General features: G+C 44.1%; 1 protein-coding gene across 3 annotated transcripts in view; it reads right to left on the bottom strand.

The window, feature by feature from the left end:
- The window catches only part of MAP3K4 (mitogen-activated protein kinase kinase kinase 4), a 474,364-nt gene that overhangs the window by 75,621 nt on the left and 371,136 nt on the right, over positions 1 to 27,607 (bottom strand). For all 3 annotated transcript variants that reach the window (XM_086927243.1, XM_086927245.1, XM_086927246.1), the window contains exons 14-16: positions 25,196 to 25,274; positions 7,699 to 7,777; positions 1,783 to 1,879 (exon numbers count right to left, since the gene is read on the bottom strand). In XM_086927243.1, coding sequence (XP_086783369.1) covers positions 1,783 to 1,879; positions 7,699 to 7,777; positions 25,196 to 25,274 — 255 coding nt within the window. The remainder of the gene's footprint in view (positions 1 to 1,782; positions 1,880 to 7,698; positions 7,778 to 25,195; positions 25,275 to 27,607) is intronic.

Raw genomic sequence — 27,607 nt, 5'->3', positions numbered from 1 at the left:
CCGTTAATTTATTGAATCAAATGTGCGGGGCTACTTTATCAAATTAATATTCATTTTGCAAAGTGATCACGTTCATAGCAATTACAACAGCGAAATTAAGCCACAGTTTCCGGTCTCAAACTGTAGAGGTTGAAAAAGCAAGAAAGGGAGGGATTTTAAGCTAGTGCCGAAGGAATAACCATACCCAAGCCTTCTTATGTGTTTTTTTTTTTACTTTACATGCATTAACAAAGATACCAGCGCATTACTAGAGCATGAAACAAATATCAAGCCATGTCTAACACAAAACTTCTAAATAGAACCAAGAGAGAAGGCATGCAGAAAACTAGTTAACTCACACATTTTCGCAGCAACACCAGTGATACCTTTTTGTTCATCTGACAAGTTGGTTATAAAATCCTGCCCTTTAACATACTGCTTATGGACACGGCTAATGACAAGGGTTTTCTGGTGGAGCAACTATTCTGTTACTGTGACATTTTCTCTGAGAGTTTTGGCCTTGTTTTTTAAATATCCTGAAGGAAAATGTTTCCTATGTAGGCTTCCATTAGTCTGTGGGTGATTCACAAATGGAGAATGCATTGGAAGCCACTTCAGCCACTTAGAAAGTTTTACCCCTACGAAATATTACTTACCCACTGGTGAAACTGGCGGGGAAAGAATGGTGGTTGTGATTCCAGAGGGAAATAGGTTGTCAATCCACCAACTATATTTACTCAACCGAGCTTGTTAGGTTTCTGGAAGTGAAATGATTTTGGACTTGAGGGGACACTACTTTTGCAATAGCTAGAAACATGGGAGAAAAGAAAGGCGGTGATCTTCTCTACGGCGGCTGTGTAAAAATGTGCATAATTGTGTCCACGCCACCTTCCAGGCCAGGAGACTGATTGTACAGGGTATTGAGGAAGAGGCTATCGCAAGGGCTCAATTTTGTCTAGCTAGGCACAGACTTTGGTAGTGATATCCGGTGTACCACAGCCTTCCTTGTGGGGATATAGTAGTGCACATTTATATTTGCTTGTGGTTCAGGACTGAGGGACGAGGTATCTGTGGGTTCCTACCCCTGTTCAGTGATTAGAGGGATTTATGGAACTATATTTTTTATGCACCCACATAATTTACATATTTGCACTCAATGAACAGGGTTTGGTATTGCTATTATCCGATGTTGAGTAATGGTTTAGTCAGATTTAGCCATGCCTTAAGTCATGTGTTTTGGACAGAATAAGATACAAACTTTGTTTTAATTGACGCCCAATTTAAAATAAACTCTCAAATAAAAATATGTGAGCTAAACATTAAAGTTACCATTCTAAGTGAACTATTCTTAAATGAAGCACACCAGAGCCAAACCGAAACCCACAGTGAACTGTCCAGTGCAACAAACGTCAGCCTTCAGATAGGATAGAGTACAAGCCAAGCAATTAGAGGATAGGGAAATGGACAATAAACCCACTCATGTCAGGCGAGCCAGAGTAGGTTCTTGGAGGGCTGGGTCCACGCCACATTTGGAGGATCCACAAATTAAGATGAATGTCCATAAAGTGAATCACAACTGAGCTCATTTATGCAGTCGTTGATTAACCAAAATATCTGTTGTGGATCCGACTCTCCAAGATATACTCTGGACACCCGTGACCTACTGCAGAGGGGAAATGGATAGAGAAATGAACAAGCAAATCATATGGTTTCATTCACTGATGTAACTCAGGAGACTTAGTTCGCCCAGCAAGACGTGCCCAGCAGCCAAATCAAAGCCAGTGTTGAGTGTGTGCAAGATACCTGCAGCCTTCAGGCATTGGGATAATGAGGGGCTGGTTGGGAGGATCACTGTGACATCGGGGCATCTTCACCGGACGGGGACTGTTCCGCTGGGTACCTGGGTACAAGAGACAGCAGATAGACATACATTATTCAACTGGATCCATTTAATTCCGATAGGTCATAAAGAGTACACCAGTTTCTCTTTACAGCGCGCATGCTTTAGAATACAAATACCTTCCTGCCAAAAGAGTTCAGTTTTAAAGGGACACGTCTTGGTGGAGTTCTGAGGCATTAGTTGATGTACAATGATTAATTAAGAGGTCTTTTATTATGACTTGATTCTGTGCAGGTAAATGGAGAATATGGCTTTTTATCGAAGTCCCAAAATATTGTTTTTCTTTGAAAACATGTAAAATGAGAGCAGCTAAAATTAAAAGCTATGTGGAAATTCTGCGTGCCTGTGCAGCACGGTGCACAGTCATCACTGGTCTCCAAGTAAATACACTGCTGCTATGATGCACCAATCATTATGCGTACACATTTTCTCCTTGCTTGTTTGCAATTTTTTCATGATTATATTGCATTTTAAAACTATGTAGCTTTTTACTGGCTCTACAGCTACGTTTGATCTTGGAGCTAAACAGAACATCTGGCTCAGATTTCCTAGCCAACAGTTTCTAAAGTGTGATTAATGTGTTCACATTTGATTACAAGCTCTAGCAAAGACAATAGTTCTCAACTTTAGAACATGAGTGCCGGGATGCTGGCGTGGCCGATGCTTGTCTGTAAAATATTGTTTAAAAAAAGTTAAAGACAAAAATATTTCAGTATACTGCAGGAAATGCAAATTCAACCCTTATGGTACCTCAAAAATGTAAACTGATTTCAATGTTTCAATATTTATAAAGGCAAGGGTTATGTTTCAAATCTTTACACTTTGGAAACCCTCAAAGGGACTTAAAAAGAATAAGAATGTGTCAGAATGTAATGGGAACACTTACCAAGGTCTAATGTACTTTCCATAGGATCCAGCCCTTTTTCCTGTAGAAGTGTAACAGGGGATCTAACGTATGGGCCTCCAAGAGAAATGCCATTCTAAGTACACCTTCTGCCTCAGACGCAAGCTCAGTTAGTGCAGCAGGTGGCCCTTCTTCCAACACTATAAAAGACTTTGCAAGACAAACCGTGTGCTTTCCCAAATAAAAATAAAAAACAATCCTTAACCCCTTCCATGCTGATGACGGCCCCCAGCCGTCATGGCACACAGTGCTCATGTGCTGATGACGGCTGGGGGCCGTCATGACCACGCCCACGATCGGAATGTGCCGCACAGGAGCGGAATTCCGGCCGCGGGCAAGGGGTTAAAGTCTGTCTTCAGTCATACCCTAGCAAAAATATCTCTGTTGCTGTGCTTTTACAGACTAGCTGGGCGGGTTTGGGAGCAATACGGCATGGGGGGGGTCGAGGGAAGAAGCACATGTGGGAGAGATTTAGAAAACATGTGCAATCTCGTGGAGTGCATGTGTTCCCTAACTGTGAGCAGTGGAAGGATGCAAGTCAGTTAAACAAGAGATCGCAAAGAGGCTATGATCCAAGGGAAGGACAAACACAAAAAGAGGAAAGCAAGTCATTGAATAAAAAGCAAGCAAAGGAGAGTGACAATAAAGCCAACCAGTGATAAGCAATGGTTGGCTGTAAGCCCAAGTTAAGTCTACCTTGGTAGGCAAGACCAGTGCTTCATTTGAACCAGTGGGGGCTTTCGGCTTTCATTTACAAGGCCCAGCATTAAATTTTTTCCACTTCAGACATTTCCGAGGGGAATCACACATAAGGTAAACGGGGTGAAAGAGGAAGACTGAAAAACTGTCACAAAGGAAGAAAGCAGGGACCTGCAACAGTGAGATAAAGGGACAGGGAGTGTCTAGTAGTGGATAAAAGAGGCATGATGTGGATTCAAGACTATGCAGCCTGATATTCAGTGAAACTACATTTAATATAACTGGACGCAGGCTTTTGAGAGCAGAGCTTTGGGCATCGGCACTCATTCTTTTACAAATTAAGCACTGGGAGAGACCAAAAAACTAACCACCTCCACGAAATCCCCAAAAAGTGAAAACTACTTATCAAGCCTCCTCCTGTCTGGCTTCCAAAATCTGAAATTCCATCACTAATGCCATGAGACAAAACTCCTGTCTTTCACAAAAAAACGTAAAACCTAATTTGTTCAAAAAACCTTACTGGTATAGTCCATGCCACTTCTTTCCATTGTCTGATTCTCACCTGTCCTATCTCTAATGCGCCCGACCACATTATTGTTACTTGTTTTCTGTATCATCAATTTTGTTCTCTGTAAAGTGCTCCCTTGCCCTTAAGACTAGGTCTGCAATCTATAAAATACCTAAATAATACATATAAATAAATAATCAAACATAACAGCTCCACATTCGGACACTGCCACTGTCTTAGAAAACCCACATTTTGTACAATATTGTTTGAGCTGCCCTGCAATTGAGTCCATCAAAGCTGGTTCAATCACCTTTTGTTCTTCCTCCTGATGCTAGTCGCTCTTTTTTTATACTATATGGGAAAATATATAAAAAGTATTGCAAAATATCAAGTCCCCTTCAACCCTTGAAAAACTTGGGAAACTGTTGCCATGATGAAGTTCACAGGGTTAAGTGGAGGGACATTATGACAGCTCAAGAAGCGATATTTGACTCTGGAGTGACTTTTAGATTCTCATCCCTCTAACAGGAATGAGAATAACATTTTACCAACATGTGTTATCTTAAGTCTCTTATACCTATTCAAGGTATCAACTGACACAGTCACTTAAAGTCTCTCCCTCTCAAAACGTTTGTCACCTTTTACATGATACTTCTGCCCATGCTATTAAATGGCTGTCTACTGCTATTAGCTTAGTGAAAATTAACATTTTACATTTTTGGAGGGCCAATGTTATTCCGACCCTTCACTCATGGCTTGAAGCTATGTTAGTTTATAGATCATTTTCTCAAAATGAGCAACATCGAACTGACAATTTGGTTCATTTTCACCATGTATGGGGTCATTTTATAGATCTGTGAGTACTTTGATAATATTCTATCCATTTATGGTTAATGGGTTTACACTAAGGACTTTGCTTTTGAATGGTTATATTTATTACTTGTGATAACATATCTTTATTTTGTTCTATCAGTCAATTGTCATAATGTTTGCACTCACATGATAATATACTTAGAAACTATTCTGGATGCAGCACATTTCTTAGTAAGTATTTTATCATGTTGCTTGTACACTCTGCCTAAGGCTAGGAACACTGGATGTGATGCCCTTGAATTTGGTTGTTCGGTTGGAGACAGCTCTGAGTCTCAAGACAAACAATCACATGATGGGGACCATGCTTTTATTATATAAACCAAATCCTGGAACGCTGTGCATTGTGACTAAAATGCATCTTTGCTGACTCTAGCCTTCATCCTGCAAAGGACAGTAGCCTGCTCTACACCAGATCAGCTTACTGATACATCATACAAACGTATGGGGGATTGGGCTTCCCCCAAGAGATATGCAAGAGGGTACTTCTACTAGGCTCTTGATAGTGTAGACAGATTTAGATAGAAGTATAAGTATGAACATAATTATATAATTACAGAACAATGTTATCATGGTTGAACTGTTGATCTTTTTCACCATTCTTGTAGTCCAGGTTGTAATTCTTTGTTTCATCCTAATAATAATTGAAGCTCATGCTTTTTACACAAGCATACAACTGCTTCCATAAATGTTTGAAAAATCAATTTGTATTTTTATTTTGTCTTCCTTGAGCATACCTGAGTAACAACGAAAGGATAGATCCGTTTCTTGGGGAATTAGAGTTGTCATGTTCTGAGGTTGCAGATACCATCTGCTAACCTGGAAAGGTTAGGGATTCAGATGGGGCAATGTGAGCTAGATAGGAACTGGACAAACATACTCAGATGATGTGTGGAATCAGTCCCCATATTCTGGCGGTTATGTTGTTGTGGAATCTGACAGTCAGGGTATTTACTTCTAAGCACTCTGTCTCAAAAGAAACTGGCAATGAGAACAAATATGATAGTAAGTCTGTTCTGGCTTACAAAAGTAGTCACAAACAGACTGTGTTATAAAAACATCTTACTGGTTAAGGAACCTGCAGAAAAAATATTTGTGTACCCAGCAATTTCCAGGGTATAATAACATATAGAATTATAGATGGGTAACAATGAATTACATGCATTACTTTAAGCATGGGTTTTTAAGTGACATCAAACAGACAAGAAGAGCAAAACCGGAGCTGAAAATATCCCTGCAATTTATTTTTTAGCCATCTATAATTCTGTTATGCATAGCCCCTGGACAACAATAAAACTGCAATTATTAAAATCTCCTATTCATCCCTGCCCCCTTTGGACAGAGCTGATTTATCAGATATACATAGGTTTCAGGACCCTTGCCTTTCTTGCATGAAAAGAATGATGATAATGTTCAAGATTTACTGTAACAAGGTGAATGGCACTGACACCTCTCAGCAAAGATTTTTCTGCACCATATACAACAGTTCAAGACGGAAAAAAACAATTAGCAAATTCCTTCATTAAAATAATATTCTTTCAAAGTAATTAAGTAGGGCTCTAAGTACTATGAATTTGTATCACATTTCCTCCAAAGCATTCGAGTTGCTAACTACCTGCATATTCATAAAACCAACCGAGGCAATCGTACTGAAGAATAGAAAAATCACTGTAATAAAAAGACCATTATATCTCATTCAAACTAATGTAGGTGGCCACAATGAGGTCTTCTGCAAATCATCAGACTTCAAAAAGTGGCCTTTGGGAATTTTCAGACTGCCGGTTCAAGAGATAAACGAATGCCACTGGCTTGAAAATGCCACATTTCTATGCAGAAAGTTTTTCAGATTGAAGACTCCTTGCATGAGATCATCCATACATCAAAGGGTCTACCTGACTTACCAAATAACAATCATACCTTATCAATACACCTGTTGTAAAATTAGTCTTAACTAACTTGAGAGGGGTTTCTTAACTTCTACCTTACTGTTGGTGTATGTGGGTGACATTTGTGAGAGAATGCCTAGGAGGTTTAATATCACTTAGAGGGTTCACTACTCTATACAATGAAACCTACTTACTAGCGGTAAGACCCATCTATAGAAAATATATACTACCAGAATAAGACTGATTCGGTATAGATGGTGCTCGCTGATGTAGTATAGACGGTGTTCACAATTATCTAGCTACGGGCAATTCTGATCCTCTATACTTAGAAACCAAAAAATGATAGATTCTTGTGTTTACATTGGAAATAGTCCTCCCATTTGCTGCTTGCACTATGTGCTTGTTCTTAATGCAAATACTAATCTATCGCCATTTGTAAATCACGCTGCTGTTAGTTTGTCCTGTCTGCAACAGTTTATAGACTTTTCTGTTTTTTAATAGTTTGATGGGTGTTCCCTTTAGAAAAATATATGGCGGACGTAATGAGACAAACAACAATGGCTACTCAAGGCAATGGGACACGGAATCCTCTGTACCGCAAAATACTGGTTTTGGAGAGAAAGGACAAAAGAGTGTGGTTGTATGCATTATGAAACCTTTATCATCAGTTGGGGGCTGACCTACCCTTAAGCAATATCTCAGTGAAGAAAGTAACTCCCTTGTTGGTCAGTGAATATTCCAACTCCACAATAATGCACAATGAATGATAACTGTCTTGCACACAGCCAATGATACTACTACTACTACTACAATGCTGACATATGTTCACTACTTTACTCACCAATGTTTCAGATAAACTCCTACTCTTTCACGCCTGACATGTGAATAAGGCTCTCTTATCAATATTGAGAACCAGTTTATAAAAAAATAAAAGGGACGGGTGCAATCTTACCAAGGTACAAACCGGTGATAGGACTGTGTGGTTTCCCGATCACATGCCCAATGCATTCATTCATCAGGGCTTGTAAACTCTGCAAAACAGACAAAGAGAAAAGAAAATCGAGTGAGAAAAATATCACTTTGAAACTGGGGATAGCAAATGATCCTGGAGTTGCAAAGCAGATGGAACTGGAGGATACAACAGGTGCTGTCTGCCGTCAGACTGTACGGCATGTTCCAAACTAGCTCCTACAGTTATTCTTTATGCTGGCAACATACAATCAACGCCTTTTTTCCGACCAGATGCAGCATTATAAATTCTATTTACATCCCACATGAAAATTACATCTGAAACCAGCATTCAGGGTGCCTTCAAGAGTAAAGACGTCGGACTGCGTCGTATACATTTAGATTGTGCAGGGATTTTATAGTATGTTATGTTACTCAATATTTGTCCAGTGCAGTGAAAACAAATAACTTGATACAGACTTTTGTCTGTGGTTGCATTTCGTCCAGCGAGGGGTTCCAATTGAGCAATCAATTCCCAAACAACATTGGCTGTATAAGGGCGAATTGAAGGGGGTTGCTTGTGATAATGCAAATGCTACTTACCAGTATGCATCTGTTCTTGGCATGTAGGGCTGCTGACATTCATATCTGTGCATAGATCGCCACCTAGTGTTGGGTCCGGATGATTGCACATTGTTGTCCTGGAAGAGTCTTCGAAGTATCACGAGATAGGTGGCTCCTCCCCTGGACTACAGTGCGCATGGGCATCGCCTCCATCCCCAGATTGTTTTTAGCCATTGGCAGAGATGGAGTGAAGAAAGTGAGTGATGACCATGCTATGAGCATATGTATGTATATGATAAAAATCTGCAGCTGCTACAGGCGCCGGGGAGGAGGGTGGGCGATATGAATGTCAGCAGCCCTACATGCCAAGAACAGATGCATACTGGTAAGTAGCATTTGCAGTTCGAGGCATGTGGGCTGCTGAATTCATATCTGTGCATAGAATACATAGCAGTCCCTCCATTAACGGCGGCCGCCCGTGCCAGCTGCAGCAGTCTGAAAAAGCGTTTTTAGAACAGCCTGACCAACAGCTGCCTGCTGTTTGGAATGTACGTCTACACAGTAGTGTTTAGTGAAAGTATGTGTGGTAGACCATGTGGCTGCTCTACAGATATCTTCTAAGGGAATGTTACCTAGGAAAGCCATAGAGGCCCCCAACTTCCTGGTGGAGTGGGCCCTCGGTGGGATAGTGAGAGTGCGTTTAGCTTTAGCGTAACAGATCTGGATGCACTTTACTATCCACCTAGCAATCCCCGCTTTGGAGATTGCGTTTCCCTTGTGGTGAGTAGCAAAAGCAACAAAAAGTTGTTTGGTTTTGCGGAAATCTTTCGTCCTGTCTACGTAATACATCAAGGCCCTCTTAACATCAAGGGTGTGGAGCATGCGCTCCGCCAGCGTCTCTGGGTTTTGGAAAAACACTGGCAATTCGATCGTCTGGTTAATGTGGAATTGTGATACCACCTTGGGTAGAAATTTAGGGTTAGTGCGGAGCACCACCCTGTTAGCATGTACCTGGAAGAAAGGTTCTTGGATGGTGAGCGCCTGCAGCTCGCTAACCCTCCTAAGCGATGTAATCGCTACTAAGAACGCAACCTTCCAAGTCAGAAACTGAAGCTCACAAGAGTGCAGTGGCTCAAAGGGAGGACCCATCAGCCTTTTAAGAACCACATTGAGGTTCCATTCTGGAGCTGGTGGGGTCCTTGGTGGAATGACCCTTTTGAGTCCTTCCAGAAAGGCCTTGATAGCAGGGACCTTAAAGAGTGACAGGTGCTGCCTATTCTGGAGGTATGCTGCCATAGCAGACAGGTGAATACGGATGGAAGAGTACGCTAGATTGCATTGATACAGGTGGAAAAGGTAACAGATGATATTCTGAATGGAAGCATCTACCGGGTCAATATTGTGGTTAGCACAGTAGATGACAAACCTCTTCCATTTAGCCGCATAAGCTCTAGTAGTGGGCTTCCTTGCCTCCCGAATGATGTCCATACAATCGGGGGAAAGATTGAGGTAGCCAAACTCTATGACTTCAGGAGCCAGATCGCCAGGTTGAGCTGTTGCGGATCTGGGTGCTGAATGTCGCCATGGCTCTGCGTCAGAAGGCTGGGAGTGAGATGAAGCCTCTGATGCAGTACCACGGAGAGTTCCAGAAACGTGGTGTACCATGGTTGGCGAGCCCACGTCGGAGCAACCAGGATGAGCGTCATCGAGTGCTGCCGGAGCTTGCGTGCCACCAGCGGTATCAGAGGTGCTGGGGGAAAAGCGTACGCAAATCTGCCTGACCAGTTCATCCACATCGCATTGCCCTGTGATTGCGGGTGTGGGAACCTGGCGGCGAAGTTTCGGCATTTTGCGTTCTCCTTTGTGGCAAATAGGTCTATCTCTGGATGACCCCACCTTTGGAAGTACGGTTGGAGTACTGATGGATGTATCTCCCACTCGTGCATCTGATGGCTGTGCCTGCTGAGCAGATCCGCCATTTGATTGTCCTTGCCCGGGAGATGCTCTGCCATGAGGAAGATGTTCCTCTGAATGGCCCACTTCCACATGCTCTGAGCCAGATGAGACAGCTGTGGAGAGTGTGTGCCTCCCTGCTTCTGGATGTAGTACATGGCCGTCATGTTGTCCGTCCGGATCAACACGACCTTGTTGCACAGATGTACCTTGAACGCCTTTAAGGCCATGAAGATTGCCATCAGTTCCAACACATTGATGTGCATCTTCCTTTGCTGTAGTGTCCATAGTCCCAGCACCGTGTAGTGGAGTACATGCGCTCCCCAACCCTGGAGAGAAGCGTCCGTTGTCAGGACAATTTGTGGGACAGGCTCTTGGAATGGTCGGCCTTTGCAAAGGTTTTGTGGATTCCACCAATGCAGAGAGTTGTATGCCCGACCGCTCACCAACACTAGGTCTGTCAGTTGCCCACGAGCCTGAGTCCACTGACGTGCTAGGCACTCCTGAAGCGGACGCATGTGTAGTCTCGCGTGCGGGACAATGGAGATGCAGGAGGCCATCATGCCTATCAACTGCATGAACACCTTCGCTGGAAGCGAGTGCTGGGGTCTGAATCGTTGGATCAGCGCCTGGATACTGGCGATTCTCACTGAATTTGGCTGCGCAGTGGCTGCCAGAGTGTTGATTGTCGCGCCCAGATACTGTCGCACGTGGGCGGGCTGGAGATTGGACTTGGGGTAGTTCAGAGAGAAACCCAGATCGTGCAGGAGATGAATGGTGCGTGACACATGGTCTACGCACTGTCGTTCCGTCCTTGCCTGAATGAGCCAGTCGTCCAGGTAAGGAAAAACGTGGACGTGTTGGCGACGGAGATGCGCCGCCACAGTCGCTAGGCACTTCGTAAATACCCTTGGTGCCGTGGTGACCCCGAACGGCAGGACCTTGAACTGGTAATGCTGGTCTAAGACCGTGAATCTGAGATACTTTCTGTGGGAAGGATGCAGGGGGATATGAAAATAGGCATCTTTCAGATCCAGCGTAGCCAGAAAATCCCCTTGCTGAAGCAGGGGAAGCACTTGCTGCAACGTGAGCATATGGAAGTGCTCCGAGAGTATGTACCAGTTTAGGGGCCTGAGGTCCAGGATGGGCCTGAGGGATCCGTCCTTCTTGGGAATCAGGAAATACAGGGAGTAAACCCCTGTTCCCCGCTCTCGCAAAGGAACGAGCTCTATTGCCCCTTTTTGCAGCATGACTAGAACCTCCTGCTGCAACAAGGTCAAATGCTCGCCTGACATAGGACGGCTTCTTGGGGGTATGTCCGGTGGAATGGAAGTAAGCTCTAGACAGTACCCGTACTGGATAAGGGACCTCACCCACCTGTCCGTGGTGATGTTCTTCCACGCCGGCAGGAACTGCTGGAGTCTCCCCCCAACCGGTGTTGTATGGTCGGGGGGCAGTGACAAGACGTCACTGCTTGTTGGTGGTGGTGGACCTGGAGCTATTGTTTCCACGTCCCCTGCCCTTGACATTATTGCCTCTGTAACCACCTCTACCTTTGTTGTTGTACGGGGTCTGGGTGTTACTTTTGTAATACTGTGTGGATTGGGATGCCTGCCCCCTTGTGGTGCCTCTGGAGTTTGAGCGGCTAAAGGAACCACTCCGAAACTGCTGACTTTGTAAAGCCCCCATTGATTTGGCAGTTTCCGTATCTTTTTTCATTTTTTCCAGGGTGGCATCCACCTCAGGTCCAAACAGGTGGTCAGGGTTCACCGTTTGATTCAGTATCGTAGTTTGGATGTCGGGTTTGAACCCTGAAATTCGAAGCCAGGCATGGCGTCTAAGCAACACACTGGTGTTGATAGCCCTGGAGGCTGTCTCTGCCACGTCTAGTGCACATTTGATGGAGGCATTCGTAATGAGTTTGCCTTCTTGAATCAGCATCTCCCCTGCCTCCTTGTATTGGTCAGGCAAGTGTTGCAGTATGGCCTCTAAGGTGTCATAATGGGCCCTATCATAACGTGCAAGCAGGGCTTGGGTGTTAGAAATTCTCCAGATATTAGCTGCCTGTGCAGCAATCCGTTTGCCTGAGGCCTCGAAGATCTTGGACTCTTTGTCTGGGGGAGGAGCGTCACCAGTAGTCTGAGAGTTCGCCCTCTTCCGAGCGTTGGAAACAACCAAGGAGTCTAATGGCAAGTGTCCCCGGATATAGGTAGGATCCGTCGGCGCCGCCTTATATTTCCTGTCGATTCGAGGGTTGACCACACGCGCCCGTGTGGGCTCCCTGAAGACTTCCGTTGCATGTTTAAGCACACCTTTGAGCATCGGCAGCGTCTTGACTGTCTTCTCAGCCACAGAGAAGGTGTCGAATAAGAAGTCCACATCCACGGGGTCCGAGTGCAGCTCGACGTCGTGGTTAGCCGCAGCTCGCTCGATCAGAGCATTAAAGGCTGCCGAGTCCTCCGTCGGGGACGTCTTGGCCGCAAAAAGTTGCGTGTCCTGACCCGATTGCGGGTCCTCCGTGTCGCCTCCGGCGGACCAAGGGGCACGCTCCTCCTCCGGATCCGAGTACGCCGGATAGGTGTACTCGGCATCGTCTTCGTCCACATCGCCTGCAGGGGAATGCGTTGGCGAGAGTCCCAGGGCTTGTGGGGACACAGGTTCCACCAGAGTCGAAGAGTCTGCAGAATCCCTTTTGTTGTTGAGAGGGATCTTGAAATGCTCCAACGCCGGCTCCGTCGTGATCTTCCTCTTGAGGAGAGACAGTTTTCCGGTGTTGGCGTCGATGATTACCTCACGACGTTCTTCCTCAGCAAGCGGCTGGAGCCGAAGCTTCGACGCCACCAAGGTAGCTTTCGGCGTCAGTACCTCCTTCGAGTGTCCGCCCTGTGTCGACGCGAAGGCCTTCGGCGCCGTCTTGGGTGGCAGGGTGAAACGAATAGGCGTTTGCCCCTTCGCAGGCTTAGGCGGGAGCTTAGGCGCCACAGCGTCCTGAGCGGGAACCACACTGTCCTTTCGGATCCGCTGCAGGGATTCCGCTACCTTCATCGTTAAGGCCGGAGAGGGCTTGACCGGTCCGAGCGACCCCCCGTCGTCGAGAGCCTGATCGCCGGCAGCCACCTTCTTCGGAGCCGACGCCCCATGGCCATGAGCGTCGTCGCCCTGACGCTTCCTCGGAGCCTTTTTCGGGTCCGCGACCCCTTTCGAAGCCGACGCAGACGCGTCGGACGATTTCGCCTTCGGCACCGACCCCGAGGGCTTCGGGTCGGCCATTTTGGCGTGGCTCTTAGAGTCGGCCATTTTGACTTTCTTGGAAGTTGACGCCTCCAGAACCTTCTTGACCGTCTCAACTTTCGCTTTCGGTTTCGCATCCGAGGGTGCGGGACCAGTCGGCTTCACTTTCGTTTTCTTCGAAGTAAGCGATGGTTCACAAATGTCCGTGACCGGGCCCAAAGACGGGGACGTAGGACTCATAGTCAGATCTTGGGTAAGGCCCGAAGGCGATCCCTCGACCTGGGCCGTATGAAGGGGACTAACCCCTGAGTCTGTTTGGGGATGCTCCTCCTCCGAGCTATCTCCCATCGTGGTAAAAGCCTGATCGTCGTCCCCTACCTCGTCGGTGACTTCGGCAAAGTTCCCCTCACCCGCGTCGTAGGTCTCCCCTTCGGATGCGGGATTAGAGTCCGAACCTTGCACGTCGTCTTCGTCCTCGACAGATTCTTGAAAAATGTCATCTGGTGGGGGCGCCGCAGCTGATAACTTAGCCTGGAGCCTATGGGCTCGACGAATCTTTAAAGTCTTCTTGCTCCGGAACTTCGAGCACGCCATGCAGGCGTCTTCGCGGTGATCCGGTGACAAGCAGGTATTGCACACCGGGTGCACATCGAGGTGTGAGTATTTAGAGTTACACACCGGGCACTTCTTAAACGGAGTCCGCTCCATAGCAAGAGTGTAGTGTAGGCCCGTCCGCGCCGAAAGCACGTGGAAGGGCAGCAAGAGATCGGGGCTGAGAGTCAGAAAGAAACCCGAACGCAACTATACCGACGCCCAGCCTAAAGACCTTTTGGTCTCGAGTAGAAGTTGAACAACTATCGGTTCCGACAGAGGGAACCGAAACACATCCGAACCCAATGGCGGAAAAAAACAATCTGGGGATGGAGGCGATGCCCATGCGCACTGTAGTCCAGGGGAGGAGCCACCTATCTCGTGATACTTCGAAGACTCTTCCAGGACAACAATGTGCAATCATCCGGACCCAACACTAGGTGGCGATCTATGCACAGATATGAATTCAGCAGCCCACATGCCTCGAACATTGAGGTATCTATAATGGGTGGAGGATTGTCCTTTCAACCCTCCAACAAGACCCAATGCAATTGTGGAGAGTGTAGTGGGTTGTTTCTGTATGATGGTACACAGTAGGAGCTTGCATCTTGAAGTCCTTCACCTAGACCAGTTATCCGACCTTGGATGACATTACATTCACTCAAGGTGAACTATAAACGTGTGGTACTATACTTTCCTTCATCAACAACAACCATGTCTTGCTGTCTGTCTGAAATATGCCTACTCAGGCACAAATCGTGGGAGTTCTTTCAGCACATTCATGATAATGGAAGCCTTTATTACCAACACAGCAGCTACTGCACAAGTCCTGTACATTTTTGCAAGATACACTCACAGATTCCATTCAAAACATCCAAATGGTATTCAATTCATTAGTGTTCACTAGACGATTTATTGTACTCTATTTGTCCTCAGACATTACTTTTTCACAACTGTATACAAGGTCATACATTTTGAAGTCCAAAACTGCACAGTTTGCTCAGGCACCCCAACACGAAGGCAGCTATCTCGCCAAAACCTAGACCCTTTTCATACTGGTATTGATTGTCAAAGCAGCTCAAGGTTTAGCTCTAAATTACATCTCTGACTTAATACCTACATATAAACCTGCCTGAAACCTAGGATTCACCAAACAGAACCTTATAGTCACACCCAAGTCACCATGGGCTACCTCCAAGTTCAAGTCCTTGGAACTTCTAGGACCTCTACACTCAAACTCCTACCACTGGACATCCATGCTAACTCCCCTCTCCACAAGAGTTCAAAACAGCACTGAAGGAACATCTACTGCACCTCGGAAGACAAGAATGATTACTCTCCCAGATTGCTGTAAATATGAACATGTCATGTCTGTTTAGTACATCAGTTTGAAATTTGTGCTGGTCTTCGCCAATCACAACCGTACAACTGGCTTAACTAATCCATACAACAATTGCTGTTTACCTAAAATATATTAACCACCCATCTCTTACTGTCCTAGTGTACCAAGATCATGATACCAAAAAGATATCTGATCGAAACGTTACATCTGCTAAATCAATAAGTAAACTTACAGAATTACTGAGGCCCCTCCCTGAAGGTTCGAATGTTAAATAATCGTTGTCTCTTACAACTGCGTGAGTGACTGCAATGTCTACCACTTATGTGCGGATGCAAAATCTGCACCTTCAGCCAAATTGTGGGAATGGAGCGAGACTGCAGCGAAGAAGACTACCAATATTAGGACAAAGAGCTATTCAATACCTTGGCATTCTAATTTCATAACTGCAGTCCATCAAATTTAGAGGACACAACCACGTATTATGAGTATGTTACACAACAATCTAGGGCAAGGCCAATAAAGTTCACCCTTTGATTAATTGGCTTTGCCTATTGTATCCAGCATCAGACAAAAAAAAGTAGTGAGGCAGTCTCTGATAGCTCCTCGGTACTTAATGTAGAATAGGAGAAAAACAGGTTGTAAAATAAGGGAGCTATGTGAAATAAAAATGCTGAAACGTATAGTTCTGCTAGCCAAGGTGGTTCCCCCATGTCCGACATCACCAATTATGTTGTGCGGTTCCAATTTTTCGGCTGCAGCTGATGAATGCAGCTCTCTGGTGTGACAGCGTGCAATAGAACTATTTTATTGTTCCTTTGGGCATCTGACTTTATTAGATTAAGTTATATTGAAGCAAGTGTTCTAACAAACCAAAATTAAAACAGTTCAACAAATGAGAATGCAACGTAAGATGCTGCATGAATCCATCGTCTACTTCCCTACCATACACAAATGCACATACAGCAGTGGCCAAAACATGAAGACAGCATACACAGAACCCCACAACGCTTCCTCGAATTTGTCAGTTCAGCTCAAAACATTTGGAACTTTCTAAAAGTGTTTCATGTAACTGAACACACAAGCAAGAAATCATGAGCAGACACAACACACATTGCCAAGATGACCTCACTGCTGCAGCATATGTAACCAAGTATCTCATGTTGCAAATATTTTGAAATCCAGTTATGAGAGCATGTGACTTTTGGTGCACTGAAAACAGTGCTGAGTATTCCCAGCGTGCCATTTGGGAAAGGTTTAGGTTTACTGGATAGCATGTGTTATTGAATATTTTTATGTGGGTCCGACCTGAATAAATCATCGAGTATAGAGCTAGACTAGAGGTATTCCACATAGGAAACATAACAGTGCATGAAGGAGAAAGTACTTTAATAGTAAATGCAGGCATGGGCGCCGACGTAACATAATGCAAGGGACAGAGGAGGCTCTCCACGCACTCTTTGACCCTTGATGATATCACAGGGTAGATCCAGTGTCCTACCCAAAGTCCCTAAACAAAGAATTGTGTTTGCTGCCGAGAGGCTAGTGTAAGGAAAAACTGTGGAGTACCATCTGCTACCCCTAAATGGCATGCCCGATAGCAGATTATAGCAGGGAAAACTTTGCTGGGTCAAATTAAATACCCTTACTGAAGGGCAGATGTGGCCTAGTGGTTAGAGATACTGGCCTTGGACCTGGGGAACTAGATTTGAGTCCCTGCTCAACATCCTGTGATTTTCGACAAATTACTTAATCTCCCAGCGCCTAAAAATGGGTAATGTAACCTGGTTCAGGTTCATCAAGGCCAAATTAAACCGATATAAAATTGTAATTAGAGCATATGTATAAACTCTATAGCGTTTTAAGTTTTTACTTAAGGCAATAAACTACTAAGGAATGTTTTAGGCAACAAGTTCTCTAAACCCGCAAACTTATTTCCATTCATCTTCCATTAACTCTCCCTGGAGGGATGCTAAGCATTGTAACGGACACCACATAAATGAGTCCAATCTGCCTACATGAAGTATTCTGAGTGTTTCCGGTGTTATTATGATATTAGAACCTGTATTACGTTTTCAAGTCTATACCCTTTTGGGGTTCACAACTGTACCCACGTGCTAGATCAAATGGAACGTAACTGACAGTAAATTTCTGGGCTAGTAAGACACAAAGTGAGCAGGGGACATCCGGTTGCTAGAGTGCGCCTGCCCCGGTCTCCGGTCAAAAGGAAGTGCCCCTGCGTGGAGATGCATCACTTCCCGTATAATGAAGACAAAGCGCGCCCTTTCAAGGCGGCGAGTGCAAGCAGCTGGAGGCCCGTGGTATGGGGTATTCTAGGAGTTCATTCACCAGAGCCTGGCTTTTCTCTCCCCAGGGTTTTGAATGAGACATCACATTCGGATGAAAAGGCCCTCTCTGAAAGGGAACAATAAATCAAAACCTCTTTACAACCAGCGGCGCAGTGGGGCCTCCCTATGGAGTGCAGACCGCAGATCTGCATCAGAATGGCACGTAGTAGAAGGCAATTAACTCCGCTGGGACCATTTCAATACTGGGCATTTTCTGAAGCAGATACATTGCCGCGAAATCTACCTGCCACACTTGCTCACTACTGAAGACACTTCATCCAGAGATTGCTTCCAGAAAGCAAGGGCAGAAGCTGTGACTGAGCACATTTTCACAGAGGGAACATCCGCTTCCTAGCTTTATTGAATCCAAGGAATAACTCGGAATGTCTAAAAATACAGGTTATTGTATTATTATTCACAATCCATAATCCCACTGCCAACCCTTATACACTAATCCCTAGACAGTTGCAAATTGCTTGGCATTCGGGCCACAAATGTTGTACTAAGTATGCACCAACAGAGACGATTTCAGTATTTACTGTGCAAGTTGTACTGCATTCCGATTTAAGCTCCTTAGAACAGATGTTATATTATACCCCACTGAGAGGAAAGCAAACGGCGATGGGTGCTTTATGCCTCGGTGATTTGTGGCAGGTTTTACCTGACACTGTGCAGGAAAATAACATTCATTGTTACGGTTTACTGTGTCGAGAATACGAACCCCATTCAGGGGTACATAAAAGTTTGTGTCAAAATCACGATGTGCGGCCTCCCATAAGGAAGGACTTTATATTCTTCTTTATCCTATAACACCAATTATTCCACAAAGCAATCCCTCATAAGTATCCACCAGCCAAGTGTAAATGCAACTCTTGTGCACAACCAAACCCTAGGTTATGCACATTACGAGCTTGTGGTTCTAAATCTACATTGTAAATTTTTTGGGCGGCATCTTTAAAAGCACTTCACAATATTTTCTGGGATCATGAAGCCGATAGTGATCGTAAACCCAAGTTCACTGTAAAGCATAAGACATCATCCATATGATGATGAAATGATTGATGATTACGCACTTGTATAGCGCACGACTACCCGTAGGCATCTCAGCGCTTGTACGAATACCGCCGGGGAACCCTTCCTGGCCTTTCCCTGTGAGGAGCCCACTCCTGGGCACCCCCAAGGTGGAGGCCAGGCATCCTAAGCGTTGAGGGGGCCGTTGTGGAGATTAAGCAAGCTATTGACCAGAGGTGCAGAGTGGGACTCATGATTAGAATAGGCACCGAAGGGAGAATGATCAGGTCCGAGGAAATTGAGCCCGAGACCCGCCGAGACGGGGAATTAAACCCTGGTCCCGGCCAGACTACTGCATCATGGTCAGCTGCTCTAACCATTGAGCCACACTTCTCTACTATATGCCATACAAATAATCAAGTTGATCAGTTTAAACTAAACTGCTTCTAGAAAGAAGTACAAGATGAGTCAGATAAACAAAACATCGAGATGTGATTTGGAAACTGCTTAACAGTTAAATGTTATATAGAATATTATTCACTCCACATTCATCTACTAAAGGAAACAGACCTCGTGGCCGCTCAGCTGCCAAGTCAAGCTCCCATAGAGGTCACTCCTTTTTAAATTATTTTTTAATGAATAATGGATGGGCGGGGTTGGTTCTCGAAACTGCAAACTATTAATACAGTGAGATGAAGGCAAAACTCATGTCACCACGGGGCCATGTGAGTATGGGCCAAAACTTCAAATCAAGTTAATATTACCGCGTAATCTGAGTTTGAGTGAGAATTAGGGACCAGAAGAGAGCTGGGTACTTGGGGACGAAAGAGAACTGGGTCGGGGGACTGAGTGGTTTAGGCAGAATGCTACTGTACTTCTAATAAACCTTTTGGGCCCTAATAATATGCTATCTCAACCGCTACGAATAGGAAGGGTTAGGGACAGGTGCTATTTGGTAAATTGGATGATTGGAGAAAGAAAATGTTGGGTAGGAGAATGGGCTCAAGACAAAAAGGCTGGGTCTTTGGAGTGGGGAAAAGTAAAATGGTCCCTCCTAGGTGATGGTTTGTGAGAGGCAGGTGAAGGTTTCTGTGAGAGGCCAGCGTTAAATGCATGCGAAAGCTTGGGTAAGAGAAAAACAGCTTGGTGTAGAACGATTAACCCCTGCTGCAGGCGTACCAGCTGGTGACACAAGTGCCCCCAGTTTCCTTCAGTCACACCCCACTTACCATGATGAGACCTGTCAGGAGACACAGAGACAGCCACTGGGATCATGTGACTGCCGCATCGCCCAAAAACACTCACATTGGACAAAGTTGCTCACGGCCCGTAGAAACGCACGCTTCCATTGGATAGTGAGACGATTTTGTCATTAACAACAGAAACAAGTCTTCCAATTGGAGGGTCATATAAACCAGCTGCTCTACAAATAGGGGCGTTTTCATTGGGCTTACAGTTGCAGTGAGTTCATACTTGTAAGTTTTATATAATTATTGTGATAACAAAAGTGACGACTAATGCCAAAAAACATGGAAAATGCCAAAAAGATCAAAAACACAATCGAACTAAAATAAAAGCAGAGGTGTTTAATTCCATTTAAACAGGTTGCTTTACGATCTTATGCAATCTTTGCCATTCATGTGCCCTCTGAGAATTCTCATCTGCAGCCCCAAGTGGTTTGTGCTTTCTCTTTTACATTATTATTGCACTGAGACTTGGCAAAGAGGGGTGGGGCCAGTAGGGAATTGCAAAGAGGGGTGGGGGCCAGCTATGCCACAAACATTTTAAGACCCAGACACCGGTGATAAGCGAGGCCCGCCTGACTGCAGGAGAGAGAGGGAGGGGAGGTAGGGTGGGGGAGGGTACGCTGTTTTCAAGCACTCATGCTTGCAGGAGCTAGGAGCGGCCATGCTAATTGAAAACAGATGGTCGGCGCGCGGCTGCTCGCTCCCGCAAGGTGCTTGAAAAGGAGCTGACCGATTTCTAAAGGTCATCTCCTAGGCCAGCGCATGCGCGCTGCCTAGGTGAGACTTAAAAAAACAGGCACTCAGTGATAAATTGCATCCACTACTCACTGTTGCATGTTTATGACTGGGGTGGAGAATGTGACTGAGAGACCGCTGTGCACATTAAGGTCAAGAATACTGACTGCACATTACTCGCTACCAAAATACTGTTAAGAAACGCACATATAGAGAAGCATAGATTTGCTATTCTTAACTCTATATATAATTACTTTGATGATATGCTGGTACAGACCTGAAAATCGCCTGCTCTGCGTAAGCAGGCACTGCTACCCTCTCCCCCAGGATTAAGGAACTTACCTAAGCACACCTCTCAAGTCCTCAGGAAGTTTAAATTGGAGCCAAACTGTGTCGAGCATTCATAACTGAGCTGGAAACCAAATCTGTGCAAGCGTTTCTAGCTCACCTCCTGATTGTGCTGCTTTACTGTGTGATGAGGAATCCAACAGTGAGCCACATGGGTGTGGTTGGGAATATTAAAGCCCGGATGTGGACAGGTCAAAATATAAACACCAGAATGTTGAGAGACAAAATATTGGAACGTAGGTTTGTAAAGAGATATATATATATATATATATATATATATCATTCACAGTTTCTCCGCTCCAAAAGAAAAGTCGAGGAGCACACGCCACAGGCAGGGAAACATTTCATTTATTTAAAAACCGGCTCCAATTATCCTAATGCATTTCGGCCTGCATCGGCCTTCTTCGGAGGAAAGGAGGGGAGCCTCTGACATCTCATGGCCTCCCAGGCGCACACTGACCTTTGATTTACTGCATCAATTATTGTCCTCAGGTGGGTGAATGATGTCGTGCATGCTGGTCTTTGTAGTGCGTCTTTAAGCCTGCAATGTTGAACCTTCAGTGGTCGATGTCACATTTAATTTTTGGCAATTTAGAAATGCCTGTGTCCCCGTCGATGCCATGATAGAGCATTTAGGGGCCCTTTCCAAAGTCTTGTCTCTGGTGGCGCCGCTGCCGGAGCTGGGTTATTCACCTTCTTCTTGTTGGTCCACTTTAAGGCAGAGTCCGGCGCGCTTTCTTAGGGGGTGCATCGCTCATCAGCCAGGACCCAGGCTGTGTTAATTTCATTCACAGTTTCTCCGCTCCAAAAGAAAAGTCGAGGAGCACACGCCACAGGCAGGGAAACATTTCATTTATTTAAAAACCGGCTCCAATTATCCTAATGCATTTCGGCCTGCATCGGCCTTCTTCGGAGGAAAGGAGGGGAGCCTCTGACATCTCATGGCCTCCCAGGCGCACACTGACCTTTGATTTACTGCATCAATTATTGTCCTCAGGTGGGTGAATGATGTCGTGCATGCTGGTCTTTGTAGTGCGTCTTTAAGCCTGCAATGTTGAACCTTCAGTGGTCGATGTCACATTTAATTTTTGGCAATTTAGAAATGCCTGTGTCCCCGTCGATGCCATGATAGAGCATTTAGGGGCCCTTTCCAAAGTCTTGTCTCTGGTGGCGCCGCTGCCGGAGCTGGGTTATTCACCTTCTTCTTGTTGGTCCACTTTAAGGCAGAGTCCGGCGCGCTTTCTTAGGGGGTGCATCGCTCATCAGCCAGGACCCAGGCTGTGTTAATTTCATTCACAGTTTCTCCGCTCCAAAAGAAAAGTCGAGGAGCACACGCCACAGGCAGGGAAACATTTCATTTATTTAAAAACCGGCTCCAATTATCCTAATGCATTTCGGCCTGCATCGGCCTTCTTCGGAGGAAAGGAGGGGAGCCTCTGACATCTCATGGCCTCCCAGGCGCACACTGACCTTTGATTTACTGCATCAATTATATATATACATATGAAGAAATCCACGCTCCTGGAATGCCACCGTCACAGCAAGACTCAGGTACGGACCACAGCGTGCTAGGTTGCTTAAAGTGCATTTATTGCAGGGTTGTCAGCAAAGATAAATCGTGGCAAGAGCCCAGCATTACGCATTTCGACAGTGCAACCTCCGTCTTGATCACATATATATATATATATATATATATATATATATATATATATATATATATAACCATGTTTCTATAGAAAAGGAGTTTTAAGTTGCCTATATATATATATGGATTTGTTCCACGTATCTTCACTAAAGGTTCCGAAAAAAATGTCACAGTGAGTCTCTTTGTGCATATAAAGTTTCAGGCGATTCGTCAAGTGGGTGCCGAAAAAAAAGGGAGGGGGTGGTCGAAAAAAATACGATTTCCCATGTTACTTCCATTAGAAGCTTTGAACCTGGCTACAGCCCGAACAGGGGAACAGAGTTACACCAAAATTTGGAAGGAAGGTAGATTTTGGTTTCCAGATTACGCTTTCAGTTATTTGGTGCAAATCCGTTCAGTAGTTGTGAGAAATGTAAGGGAACTTAAATAAGGATATCTGGGAGGAGCCTAAGCATAGATCTCATGGTGAGCTCTGATTCTCTGTCAGCATTTCAACCGGAGGTTGCTGGTAGCTATTTTGGGACCAATACACATGACAGCACCCCACTGAATGCCCTGTAGTGAAAAGAAGATTTTGAGGATCACAAAAAGGAGAAATCATTAGTTGATGGTACTATACTTATTTTAGGAATCCGGGTATGTTCTAAAGTCATGATTTTACCCTGTAAAAAAGCCTTATGCTGAAAACAAGATTTTCCCACATAGGTTAAAGAAAGTGCTCCACCAGCTAAAATGAAGGCATACTTTCTGTAAATTCACACTATGTTTCTCAGCCAAATGAGAACGAAGTCTGACATTTAAGTAAAACCTGTACTTCTAACAGGAGCAACCTCTCAGTTGATTCCACTGTGTTCTACTACAGCCTCCCAGAGTGTTCTAAAGAACAACTACAGCGCTAACAGTGTTACTTATGATAAAAAATATGGCACACCTGAAGCCATTTTGATTTAATCAAACTGGTAAAACTTAAAACATTTAATTTAGAACGAAACACAATGAGAGATTTAATTTTTCATTTAACCGCATCGCTGCGGTGGTTATTTTTCCCCTACGCGGCTTTTAGATGACGAGCTCAGCTCGTCATCCGCACACGCCCCCCCCCCGTGGCTGATGACGAGCTGAGCTCGTCATCAGCATCGAAGGGGTTAAACATTCTGACATGTAGGCACAAACATGTACTTTCAACACCAGCAGCAGACTGCCTGTTTGTTATCTCCCTGGTGAACAGCGGTTGTTTACTACAGTGTTCTGATAAGCAACTAGAATGCTAACATTCTGAATCAATGCCAGAAGTGTGGCACATCTGATCGCCATCTTGATGGAATCAAGTGGAATATTGAAAGCATTTTCTGGGGATACTGCAATAAATGAGGAAATTAGTGAGCTTCATAACAAATAAGTCTCCCAAGGTGGCCACCAGCGCGAAAAAAACAAACAAATGTAGCACAGATATCACCCAAATGTAGCTTAAGTATAGCCCAATGTCTGAAGTGTGCAAAACACCCACACATATTGGGATTCTTTATAAAAGTACATGCAAGGGTTAACAAATATTAACTAGTAACCATTCATGAATGAAAGGACAAATGGAATAGAAGGACAAAATAAAATAAAAAATGAAAGATATGCTTTTATTTGCTCCCTTCCACACCATCAGAAGGCACAAAGCTGAAAATGCTGCCAATAATGGTTGCTTTGTGTGCAAGAAGTGTCCCATTCTTATGATGAGTTTTACATTTCGCGACCATTCTATCTATTTGATAAGACAAAACAATTATATTCAATCAACAAACTCAATTTTTAAGTAGATGACTAACATTTAATTTGGAAAAAAATAAATATTGAAAAGGTATATGTGAGAATGTTACAGGAGAATATCAAATATAGAAACTACTGAATGAACCTACAACATTTATCAAAAAGAGTGCACATTGGACCAAGAGCTACCTTTCTGTAAAATTTGGTGTAATTCCGTTCAGCAGTTCAGGCTGTAGCTGCGTCACCAGTTTCTTATGGAAATTAACATGGAGAAATAGCGTTTTGGGACCCCCCCCCCCACTTGCCGAATCACCCCGCAAGTTTCAACACAGCAGCTGACCTGACTACCCCATTAGTTTTGAAAATTTCACGAAGATTCAAACTGTTACATGACGCCACCATGTGTACGGGTAGTTAATATTGTGGGATCGATGTATGTAGAGCTTATACACAAATTAACTGCAATTTTATAGCACATCGCCCAGAGTGAGCAGGTTTCATGAGACTGTATCCTGTATATGATTACTAAAAACCAACAATTAATTGTTTGAATGTGTGCTCGTGGGAAAGGGCTGGAAAGAATATATGGTATACAAATCACTTCGGGGAAATGGAAATGCAAACTCTTTGCATACAACAACAATTTTAAAACAAAAATATCCTGGCACATTTGGCCACCTTGCCATGATGCTGAACAAACCCATGTGGTAATACAGAAATAATTTCCATACCAAAAACTCATCTTCGGGCAGAGCTGAAATGAAAGCTGGCTCTATTGCTTGGAGATAATCAAAACCTTGTGTCGCCCACCTGCCAAAAACAAAAAAAAATGATTAGTATATGAACCAAATGCAGGGAGATGCTGGTGGGGCATTGATGCCAAACTGGAAAAGCCCTTAAAATAATTTTACTGATAAACAACAAGACATAAGCAACACAGGCTGGTTGTCAAATAACGAGTGCTCTAAATTTTCCAATACGGTGCACTACCCAGTAAGTCAAGAGTCAAAATTCTTGCATGTCTGAGTCAAAGGAACACTAGCAAGAGAGTAGAAATCAATGTTTTTTTATAGCACAAAAATGGGGATCAATTAAGTGGGACAGGCAAATATACTTAACAATAGTAGTTCTAAAATATGCTTTTCACTCTGCAGGCCATGGCCTGGCATCAAAATTAACATGTCAAACCACGCAGTTGATACAGTAACACAAACGTGCACAAAGTAACACACTTCAGTGTAGAGTACTACGAGTGTATAAACATTAAAATAAGAGCGTGTGTAAAAGAGGGTCTCTCCTTGTAAACATCAGTTAAAACAATGAGCAATCCAACCAGGATGATGCAAGAACCTGCAACACACAAAGTAAGCACATTAGGTCATTTTCCCCTTTGCCCCAAATCACCAGAACAGTGAATCGACAGACCTTTGACAGCCCTTTCAAATGACACAAAAAACACCAAGGTTGGATCAAACATGAGAAACAATACATAGCTGTTCAAGACCATTCGGGCTCAAAAGAGGTTAATCCCTTTAAGGCTGCATTTCTTTTGTGTTTTTAATGCATAAAAAAGCAGCTGTGAAAAGGGCATCCGGAAAAAAAATTGATTTTGAAGAAGTCATTCAAAAATACTAGCACAATTGCGCCTGCCTTTGAATGTCCATATTAATTAGCTAGTAGGCAAGTGTTTGTGAAACGTGGGCTCCTCTTTCAAAAATAGCTTTGCGATGATTGCTATGTTCTACTACTGTGTAATTCAGTTCACAGGGTTCTGATTAGGGCAGTGCAAAATATTTACTTTCACATAATTACGCAACATTTTGACAAATATACACAAAATGCAAATCTGTCCTACAATTTAGGGCGAAATATGTTGTGTCAATTTTTGATAAAAGCACAGCAAACAACAGCCACACCTTTTTTGTTCTTGATTGTAAAATTTCACAATAAATGTTTATTGCCACTGACGTAGCTATGTCAGGTGTGTTATGGAGCGATTTAACATAACAAGCTTAATGTGACATTCCGTAAATTACTGCAGCATAATTTACTGTTTGTTCAGGCCTACTTCTGATTCGACTCCGGCTTTCAGTTGCACTTAAACCTCATACATAGATTTGGATGTTTTATTAAAGATTACCAAATTTAGCAGTTCATCAATTCAAAGAGTCAAATAACTGATACACATACGAGTTACTCGCTACAGTGACTCTTATTTCTCCATAGCCAATGCCCCACTCTACCTTGACTCATAGAACATCCAAAGCCACAGAAAGGAGGGTCTGCAAGCAAAAGAAACGACAACCAAAATACAACGTTTCCGGTCACATCAGTCAAGTGTAACGTTAATCAGTTAACACCGAAAGATACCATAAAAGGCGTTGCCTCTGAACTGGACGGAACGGATTCTCAAGATCCTGAAAACCATGCTTTACTAGGATGTTTTGCAGGGAAAACAATGAAAATAATTCCTGTAGGCCATTTTATTGAAAGATATGCCTTATCACTCTCCACCTTAAATCTTGAGACGTGGGAGAGAAAAACATCAACAGTATATCATATAATGCACAAGATAGGAGAATGATGGCCTTTCCCAAAGCCAGTGGCAAACCCTAGCCACTTATTTTTATTTTGAGCTCAAACTGCCATTCGTTTCGCAGTCTACAGAAAAAACATTTTATCGTCCGAATGGCCTAATGGAGGTGAGATTCTTACACTCAAGGTTTAAAAACTTAACATGGAAGGCAGGGTAGGATGATTAGGTTCTTAGTTGAAAGATTCTTAGTTGATGGATGTCTCATCTCGCCTTAAGTTGGTAGGGGCCTCCATCACCAGAGGGATCCAGTTTAAGAACAAATATCAGTAATGCCACTAAACGGACACAAAGATTTTGAAGATGCCTGGATGACTGCTTCAACTTAACAATATGTGACTCAGAGGAATGATTTCAATAGAGGGATCGACACTGACCAGCGCAGAGCAGCACATACCTAGGTTCAAAGGTTCCCCTTTCATCCAGTGTGCGAAATAAACATATTACCAGTTATTAAAGGATTCAAGAGATCCTTTGCCAGACACTCTCCCAATGCCTGATTAGGAATGCAATCTAAGTGTTGGATGCCTCTGACGGAAACTTCTACCAG

Source organism: Lissotriton vulgaris, chromosome 6 (genome assembly GCF_964263255.1).
Source record: "Lissotriton vulgaris chromosome 6, aLisVul1.2, whole genome shotgun sequence".
NCBI classification, from domain to species: Eukaryota; Metazoa; Chordata; class Amphibia; order Caudata; family Salamandridae; genus Lissotriton; species Lissotriton vulgaris.
This window is presented reverse-complemented; position numbering and strand designations above follow the sequence as displayed.